This window comes from Morone saxatilis, unplaced genomic scaffold (genome assembly GCF_004916995.1).
Source record: "Morone saxatilis isolate NCDOM2014 unplaced genomic scaffold, NCSU_SB_2.0 Contig20, whole genome shotgun sequence".
Lineage (NCBI taxonomy): Eukaryota > Metazoa > Chordata > Actinopteri > Moronidae > Morone > Morone saxatilis.
In genome coordinates, this window is record NW_023339763.1 from 20,631,456 (window position 1) to 20,642,128 (window position 10,673).

At 37.6% G+C, this 10,673-nt stretch overlaps 1 protein-coding gene across 1 annotated transcript in view; it reads left to right on the forward strand.

Annotated features, from left to right (window-relative positions):
* Positions 1-10,673, forward strand: part of LOC118331269 (vacuole membrane protein 1-like) — a gene marked incomplete at its 5' end in the record, with an annotated part of 49,036 nt that overhangs the window by 20,981 nt on the left and 17,382 nt on the right. The window contains 3 exon segments of the mRNA XM_035666074.1: positions 3,858-3,938; positions 4,294-4,410; positions 8,268-8,329. Of these exon segments, the coding sequence (XP_035521967.1) occupies positions 3,858-3,938; positions 4,294-4,410; positions 8,268-8,329 (260 nt within the window).

A 10,673-nucleotide genomic window follows, 5' to 3' on the forward strand; every position in this document is an offset into this window, starting at 1 on the left:
GAGGGGGGGAGGAGTTGCAGGCAGCCCTTGGCGAGCTGCCTGGCAAAGATGGTGATTTTCCATAAGCCGCCAACAACAGAGTCTGGATGTCTGAACCCCAGCCATCCAAGATAGACGCTTCCCCAGTCCAGAAATGCAGAATAGAGAGAGAGTCCAAGTACATAGTTCAACTATAGTAAATCACAGTGTCACAAGTTCGCACACACACAACACACACCCTTTTACACCCTCCCCTCACCTCCTCAGGGACCCTTTGTTCACGCTGCAGTGATATTTTCATGCTCGCTCTCACTGCAGGAGCCAAAAGCTAAACTACGGCACCTAATGTAAACAATGCAAGTGTCATGATGTCAGAAAATTAATGGGATTCACAGGCCGTCTCCATGGCAGTGATTGGTTCTGCAGGGTTCTGTCTGCGCTGCAACACCGGCAGTTGTCAGGTGTCCCAGGGCCAGACACAGTCCTCAGCGGTTCAGCTGTAAACCAACCATACACATTCCTTCCCTCCACACACACACTCCCCCGCACACATGCACACCCACACACACACGTGTGCACACATGGGGAAAGGCTAGAATTAAAACTACAGGATAGTCCAAAGAGAAACCTTCATGATTGGACATCAGTGGAGGCAGAAATTCAAATTGTAAACCAATCAGATCCTGTGTCCCTTCGCTCCCCCCACCACCACCTTATTAGGCGACCTCCCATGTCTCTCAAATTTCCTGTCGGCTTGGTTGCACCCCATAAAGAATGTCATCAGCACTGTACTGGTTTTGTTGACCATATTAGGTATGATCATGCATTGCCAGCCCCCTACTGAGCCTCATTTTTTCAAAATTAATATGGTGTTTTAGAAACCGAGGCCTTACTGTTTAGAAAAACAAAATTTTTTCTTGCATGTTCATGTGAAACAAATCTGTCTTTTTCCTTTGTTTCTTTGTCAGTTGATTTGATATTGTTTTAGGTGAGAAAAATATGCGTTCAGTGGGAAAATCTACTTAACAAACATTCATTAAAGATATTTGGACTTCAAATATTTAAACACAGACCACAAACCACCAACTATGTGAGGACTTCATTTTAAGATTCAATAGATGCATTTTTGGACAATTTGTTACATGAAAAACACCAGGAAACATTATGAAAACATCAATGATGTGTTCAGGAAAAATAAACAATTTTTTAAATGTCTTAAGGTGAATGTAAGCTTTAATACCAGCATAATTCATTCATGTTCATATCAGCAGTCAATGTGAAAGATTTTTTTAAATGGAGAGTGTCTTTGGACTTTGGAACAGAAGCCCTTACATACTTGTTATTAAGAACTACATTTGTAGGTTTTTTTTTAATTGTGCGTTTTTTTACATTAATTACTATTATGTTCACAAATATATGAGTTTGAAGTTAAATCTAAAAGGCACGTAAAGATGCTTAATACGAAACATCTACATCATTTCATATATCTAGTACAAACTATATTGTATGCATTTGTTACAGTTGCACACACAGATTTAAATGAAAACAAACAAAAAGGTATTGTTTTTGAGGATAATTGTAAAGATAAATTAAGCTTACATTTAAGGCTTTATACTGTAAAGAGTTGTGTTAAAGAAATGCTTCATCCAATATGACAGAAATATAATTACATTAATATATTGACAACTTCACAGCACTTAAAAACAGCCAGTATTACTACAATAATTTCATTAACTTTACAAAGAAATAATATTATTACTGCTTTTCATGATAAAAGTACAACAACTTCAAGGTAAATTAATACAAATGTAAAAATAACAAAGAATGAAAGCCATTGTGCAGTTTTTGGCTATAAAATCCAGCAGATCAAATTATTAACATATTTAGGCCTACAAAATAAAAAATCTTGCTTTGAATATATATTAATAATATTTTCAAAATAATATTTTGGAAATAAAGTGTCCTTTTTTTATTTTATTGTTATTGTTTCAAGAGTTTTGATTTCTACCCAGAATCAAACAATTCCTGTGCAAAAATTCATTCGTTCATTTTAATTAAACAATAGTAAATCTAGCATGGTATAGAAGTAAACTTTTTTTAAATTACCTAGATATTGCCATCCGAAAATATAAAAGGTCCAGGATCAGGGGCTTTCCTTTGCATTCCCACTGTCTTCCCAGAACTAGTTTAGGTGAAATCCAAACAGATTAAAGCTCCTCTTCCCAGAAAAGGTATATTGGGGAAAAATCTATGTCACTGCTGTGAAAAGAGGCTTTTGTGGAGCTGTCCAAAGGGATAGGGCAAGACCAGCAAAGAAAGTAAGAACTTGTGAGTCACTGGAATGACCAAAGTCTGTTGTCTTGTTCTCACATTCTCAGTGACAATGGAATTAATAACTGGCAATAGAAGATTCAGACGTGCTAAAACCGGTTTATCACTCTTCTAGAATCAAGAATCATGTTTAGAGAGTAGTCTTGTAATTATTTTAGAAGATGTGGCAGGTGAATCAGTGCATTTTAGCTGTGAACTTGAAGATATTTATGCCAGCAGAACGGTCATGAATCTGGACTTGATTTAATTGTGAAACACACTTTCTTCATTAAAATATTTGAATCAATACATTTTCCTTCGAAGAAGTTGTTTTTTATTATTAGATGAATTAATGTTTTCTTTATGATAAATATAAACAGGCAGGCAACTTTTCCCCACCAAGAGTCCCTCATCAGTTAAACTTTTCACATTTACTTTGATAAATGTGGATAAATTAGAATTACAACAGTGCAAATATTTAGAAAAATGCAAGCTTTAGTATTAGGTTTTAGAGATTTGTATAATTTAAAATTAAGACTAAACTAGAAACACAAATTTTAAGATTTATTAAGTGAAAATCAATCTGATGCTCAGTCCATTAAAATATATGTATGTTAAAGTTCTAAACAATTTGCACGGCTGTACATCGAATTTCTGAAGATCTAATTATTGTGTTTGTCAGTTGCTATCTTATTCAGTAACTGATTAAAACTTTTTTGTTGAAGGCACATTTATATGAAGTAGAAAATCCTCCTGTTGCAGCTGCTGCTTCTTTGCACTTATTTAAAAACGAGCAGAAATGATAAAAAACAGTTTTTCGCTGATTTTTCGTTTCATTTAGACACCAATATGTTTTTAGATATAAAATGGATAGGTTTACTGTCTGTTCACAGACAATAATTTGTAAATAAGATGAAACATTAACATTCAGAGATGACAGGGAAATACTAAAAGCACATGTTTGATTGTAAGATGTTATTCAAAATTAAGATATTATCCTAAATTCTTCACTTGTTTTAATGTCACATTTTATTGGGGTTCAACCTATTCAATAAAAATCACTTCAAAAATAACACTGCTGCTGTATATACACATTTATTCACATACCTCTGTGATATTCCCTCTTACACATAACTGCTTTAAAGACACTGAAAAAACTATCTGCCCCTAATTTTCCCTTAATAAAAGTTTCAGTATCTCATTCAATGATTTGAAATCCAAATCCATATTAATTGTGAATAATTATCTTATGAAATCTAAATAATTAATCATTTTAAACAGTTTGAATCCGTCAAACATAGTCAAGCAAGACACTATATGTATCTGATAGAAAATTTACAACAGTAATTAGAAGAAGAAGAATAAATGATTATTTTTGCAATTTGCTATTTAGTAAAAATCTGTGAACCAAGTTTGAGATGTTTGTTGTAAACAAAGTGATGTCTATATTTTCTCTATCTGTATATGTACTGTATACTTACATACAGCATGGGATCAGTATCAGCTAAACATCAACAAGTCTTGAGAGAAAATTGAATCCCATTTTTCCCACTTCTGCTTTGTTTCAGGACTTTGCCACTCGTGCAAAAGTAGCAGTGCAGAAACTCATCCAGAGGGTCGGATTCTTAGGGATTTTAGCCTGTGCTTCTGTAAGTCAAATCTTACATGAACTTGAAGTTTTCCTATGAAATATTTTTCACCCCCAAAATCATTTTGTCATGTTCACATTGACTTAATATTGACATTTATGTACTAGTCGAGGTAAATATCAGTTCTGAATTGTTCAAAATATATAGAAAAAGTAAATATTATGAAATGTAAATTTGAGTAAGTATCTTCTCATGGCATCGGTGGCCTTGTGTAGGTGTACCTGTTGCAATAAAATATACTACATGGATTAGGTTTCAATATTGTGATTTATTGTTTTCCCTATATGATTTGTTTTGTATTTCTTGAGACAAATTTACACACCATTAAATTTGATCACCTCTTTTTTTCCCCCAGATTCCAAATCCCTTGTTTGACCTGGCAGGAATAACATGTGGACATTTTTTGGTCCCCTTCTGGACCTTTTTTGGTGCGACACTCATTGGGAAAGCCGTCATTAAAATGCACATTCAGGTGAGCTTCAGTTTAATAATATACATTCATGTAAGTAATGCCTGGGCTGATGTCCCCCCACCACCACCAACACCAAAAAAGTTCATATAAATACAGTTGAGACTTGTGTACAATAGAGCACTCTTTTACATTCTTTCCATACAGCAGAGACACAGCCAAACGTATTTGTGCCAAAGTTTGAGATTTGTATACATCTTTAATATTGTTCAGAGGCAGAAGTGTGTTAAATAATGAATCACATTCATGCACAGCATCTCTGTGCTGTAGTACTCGGCTGGTAGTAGGGAGGCCATTTTGTGCAGCCAAAGTAGGGGGAGTCAACCATTTTGTGATTGCAGCTGCAGCACCCCCAGTACATTGTACAGCAGACTTGACAGACTGCAACAGATTGAGAACTTATAGGAAAATAAAAGATACATCCTAACCCTTGAATAAGAAAGTGCTGTTGGGAGACTTGGCATCACACATGTTTCTTCTAATCCTGGAAAATCCTCAATTTGCGTCCAGGAATTTGCAGTATATCTGTGATTACCGTCAGGGGCTCGACTTTCTGTTTTCTAAGCAAACGCTGGAATTTGCTCATTGTGACACAGAAAGGAAGGGTTAAAAGCAAAGGAGTTTTTATTTTTTGCACTCTGCCTCATTCCTTATCATACGCAGAAAGCATTGTCCTGCACCAAACTGAGAAAAAAGGTGGTGTTGGGGGGAGAATTTAGTGAGCACAAGCTAAAGCAGATAAACATTGTCTGTGGGAGGTGATGGAGAAAGAGAGGGAGAGATGGGGAGAAGTGGGAGGAAAGGAGGTGGGGGTTGTTGCATGCATGACAAGCACAATCACACACACACAGTACCAGATTACACCCAGGGATCCCAGGGGCCCCCACTGACAGAGGTGTGTCCATCTCTGTCTCACGGAAAGAAAGACCTCACCCAGTTCACCGGCATGTCTGGAGGCCCCAGTCACTCCTGTAGCTGTTTGGTTTAATGTACCTCAAGCTCAGGTTTTGCTTCTAATGCAAATGATTCAGTAGTTTCAGTAAAAAAAAAAAAAGAAATATTAGAAGAACTGGAGAGCAGGTGACGTTCTCCCTCATGGGCCAAGAGGGAACAAAAGGGGATTTTGAAGCTTGTGGTGTGTGGGTGTGTGTATATGTGTGTGCGCTTCAAAGCATGTTTTTGATCTGGGTTTGTACCTGTGCTTCAGGTGTGTTCTCAGCAGTCTCCAAGGAGAGGCTTTTTTACTCTGCGCTGCTTCTGCCTTTTATGCTCATTAAGCTTTACGTCTGAACGTCCATTGTTGAATGGCCAACGTCAGCAGGTCACTTGAGGATGAGGGGTGATGTCATGGAAAGACACATGTCGGGCTCTTGAGACAGGTGATTTTGCTGAGGACAGAAGAGTTGTTAGGTGTGGCAGAGGGCATAGACTTTCGTATTGCAAAAATTAAATAAAAGTATTGTTATTGTTACGCCCTATGACTTTTTAGTCAGAATGTATGCATTGTATAATATCCAAAAAAGCTGCATGAGTGTTGTCTATGCAAGCATGGTGCTTATCCTGGGAGGGGTTGGTTTGTATTCTGTGTTCCTGTGTGTTTTACAATGTAGAACTGGATGACATTTCGTACTGTTAGTTGTATGTACGTTGTGTATTGTCAACTTGTGACAATAGTTTTGAGTTACAAAAAAGCAGGATGCTCTCACTTCCATATTACTGTCAATTCATTCAGTTCACCTCATGATTCTTGGTAATGAATGTTCCTTCCTTTTCTTTTAAGAACTGCTGTAACACTTACTTCTTGTTAGTGTGTGAAAAAATTGTTATGACTGGGATGTGTGTAGCTCTTTAGATATTTATCAGTTAACTGAAATCAGCAAGTCAAGACCATGTCACCACCAGTTTCCGAGCAGACACATTTAAGGCATCTTAGTCAGCTTTCCTGTGCGTCGGTCATCTTGCTGTTCCTTCCGCCTTGCTTTGTGTGGGATCATAGATCAGTTGTCAGTATTTGTTAGTGAGATGTGTGTGCACAAAATCAAACAAAAACAACAAAAACTCTAATCAAGTGCGTCTTACTGAAGTTGCAGTTAAAAAGTTGCCATGATGGGATTTACTTGCTGCACAGTGTCATGTTTATTTTCTGCGAGGCACAGAAAATAGTGTAACAGCAAACGTCAGTCTTTTTTTTATCGTGGCAGATGTCAATTATAAGTTTAGTTATTTTTGCAACATTGCCAACATTTTGCCTACAAGTCTTAAGTTCATTTTGTCTAATCGTCAGTGAGCTCCTGAGGCTTAACACCCACACAAATTAAAAGACAACCAAATGACAATATATGTATGACCTGGATGATACATTACATAACCTTACAATGAACACTTGATCTAAGCACTGATCAAGATTCATGCCACATGAAATTAAAATTAGTCCTAGTGCCGACTTATCTTCATTGTTATCATGTAAAAGTGGTGTTCTGGATATCACATTCATTTTTGTTCACTTATCATGTCATTTATATTACTCTGTATATTTCCTATAGTTGTAGTTTATAAATTCAACACTTTCATTGTTTTTAAATTTTCTCTGAAGTTATTGGTGGTCCTCATTAAATTGTTGCTAAAATCCTCCCAATTAACTCAGTTTGTAGCATATGTACTTTAAAACTACTACTAATCAATATAATTACCTTACTCGATAGCCAGTCAAGGTCCAGAATTGGCATTGATCTGCATGTCAGGAAGTAGTGTTCCATTTAATTTAATCTGTACCATTTAACTTGCTGCAAAAAGCATCATGACAAATTTTATGCTAAACATGAGACCTTTAACCACTTGTGGTGTAATTTAGATAAGAAATTTTTCAGATTTCACTTTATATAATATATTTTTTTAATTGAAGCTTCACGTTTTTTTTATATTGAGTGAAATATTCAAATCAAAGATGAAATTTTTATGGCTCCGTCATTTCATAAAATGGAAAATTCTAGATGTCTCATGTATCATTTTATACTTTATACTTTTCCCTGTAATTCGGCAGTATATATTTAGTATCTTTGGAGACCTTGATCTGGGATCTAGAATTTAAAAAAAGGTTCTGTGGGTTTGAACAATCCTTTTTAGCACAACATGAGTTTGTAATGATGGACCCGCTAAAAGCTCTGTTGAGTTAAGCCTTTCTAATGTCATGTTGAAGGCAACCTAAACGTTACTGGATCAAACCACATTTTTAGTGGTCAAAATACATGTTTGTTCATAAGAATACAGTAACCTACAACAACTTAGAGGGCAAGTAAAGAAACTTGAAATATCTGGTCAATTATTGGGTGCATGTTACTGCCCCCCTGCAGGAGGACACAGGGATGATATGAGCCAGAATGGCTGCCAGTCGCCTGTCTGTTCATTCCAGTGACTAAGCAGGAATCAGACTGGACAAGAGCCGGCCTCCAGACCCCCTCTGAAGCAGTGACACATCTCCTTTGATTCCTGTACTCCTCTATCTATCTCTATCCTCTATCTATCCGTACACACACACACACACACACACACACAAACACACTTTCTTCTGATGACAGCCAGTGTGATATGCTGACCAAGTGTACTGTGTTGGTTGTGTGTCAGAGCCCAGGCCTTTTATTTTTTCCCCGTCCATGACAAAAGCTGCTTTAGACCAAACCGCCTTGGTGGTGCAAGGCATGGGCTCGGGCATAATGGGTAGGATGTGTGTGTCAGTGTGTGTGGGGGAGTTAAGGAATTACTGATCAAACTATGATGCACATACTGCCTTGTTCTACACCCCAGTAGTGACCTCATGGTTCAGTAACTGACTCGTCCTTTCTGTGTGTTTCTTTGTCATACAGAAACTGTTTGTGATCGTCACCTTCAGCAGACACATAGTGGAGCAGATGGTCTCCCTCATCGGGTGAGTAAGCCTCAAACGGGTGTATGTGTGTGTGCTTGTGTGAGTGTGTTTGCTCACCAAAAGTACCCTGTAGGGTGTGCAACTATCGCACATGAAAGAGTTAACGCAAAACTTGACAGTTAAGGGACCTTTTGGGTAGTGTTCAGGTAATTTATGTCCCTTTGTGAAATTTGTCAAGAGTCACAAAGAGGAGGAGGCAGATTTCACACAGAGTCAGAGGTGGCTTTGAATTGAACATGGTGCTTTTGGAAGATGACTTGTTTCTCTATAATGGTTGAAATACTTTGTACAGACCTTGAAACAGAGGTTTTGTCACATTTGTTCTCCTTTTGGCTCCTCACTCTGCTGTAATAGTCTACACAGTGATTAATGGCTTGGATTTTTCCACTCGATGACTATGGGCATGAACATGTTCTGGCTGTTTCACAGGACGGGATGAACTCTTGTCTATCATAGAAACCTCCTCTGTGCTTTATCTCTCATAATGCACTGTTTTCACCCTTTTAACCAATCAGTTGTTACCTACCTAACGTCATGGGGAGCACAAGCCAAAAGAGAGTCTGAGTGTCTGAAGATGGATCACCAGGATCTTCTTTATCTTTTCGATAAAATAAGGCCCTTGGTGTCAGACCTCTCAGGCAGGATGTGCTAATGTTTATTAGCCTGGAACCTCTTTGGAAGAAAGAAAAAATTGAGTTTGAGTTTCCGCAGAGAGAGATCTCACAAAGGAAATTTATATGTGTCAGTATTTGTGTGTGCCCAGCTGGAAACAGCATCAGTGTAGTGTTGAATACACCAATGAAGTGTTTTTGTAGGATTGAGATACTGTTTTTATCATAAAGATATCACAGACTAATTTTCAAGGTGTAAAACCAGTACAATCTTTTAACAGAAAATTCCAAACAAAATTCACACCTACACACACTTCTTTAAAATATATGGGTTAAATGTAATACGTGTTGAAAGAGCCTTGGTGCTTGGTGAGGGTGCTGATGGGTGCCATGATGGGTGTCCTTGTAGAGATGCCAGCAGCTGCAGCTGGAAACTGCCCTCAACACACCTGCTAGTGGGAGTGCCGTTTGTTACACACACACACATACTCATCGTGCACTCAGGTCTCTCACACACACTTGCTGAAATCAGGAGATGTGATTGCATCAGCTCTCTTCCTTGCCATGTTGTCTTCTTGCACATTTGCTTTCTAAAATGAACTAAGGAAGACTTTGGTCAGAGACAAAGATGTTGTTCTTTTCTCTCTATGTATTTTTATAGACAGTACTTCAGTCCTGTTTTAACAGCACAACGTAAAATATGTTAATATGTTGCAATTTAGGTGTGATCAATGAACCTCAGATAGCACAAGCTTTACAAGAAATTTTAAAAGTTTTTAGCTACTCGGTGTGTGTGTGTGTCTGTGTGTCGGTGTGTCGGTGTGTCTGTGTGTCGGTGTGTTGAGCTGTGAAAGACTTGTCCCCTCTGGCAGTCACTGTTCATTGAGCTGCAGACTCAAAGCAACAGATCATTGGTTATTGACAGGTTTCAGTCTGACTCACTGCCCGCTTCTTCTCTAAAGGAAGTTTCCCTCATTACTACTTGTCAACCGTCAGCTTCCTTCCTCACTGAGGCCTTTCCACCTTCACCTCTGATTTTGTGTGCCACTTTCACTCTCACTCTCAATCACACATCACCTTATGAATGGGTGACTGCCTTTCAATTTGAACCCTTTAGGCACCGACAGGCCGCAATGTCAGTGCAGGTGCTTGGAAATAAATTTACACCTTTGCACCCATTTAAATGCAGGCACCTGCAGTTACCCCCACCCACTGTGCACAGTAGCATGTGCATGCACAAACACAAACCCTGCATGCACACACACACAAACTTAAACAGTTGTCCCCTGGATGCACCCTTCTCTAAACTCTTACTAAACTCGTACTAAACTTCCACATCTTGTTTTTTTGTTTTTGTTTTTTTCTCACCTCAACCAGTTGTGGGAATTGCAGAGTAAAGGGAGTTACTCTTTTCTTTTTTCTTTTTTTTTTTTGAAAAGAAAAAAAGTGTACGGAAACAATATTCAGCAAAATTCTTATTTCTTGGTGGTGCATAAACAGATTCCCAAAATAATGATTCAGAGCCACGTCTGCAAGAAATGTAGAATTTGTTAGTTTGTAAAATTTCTTAAACCAATAACATTTGAGTTACTTTTGATTATCCCATGTTAATTGTTATTAGCATGTGGAGCATTTGCTATCTTTTTCAGCTGTTTTTGTTTCTAAAATAAAATTCACTTTGCACTAAATGATTAAGTATGTGGAATTTGAATGTGTAGGCTCAGTTTGTTTTT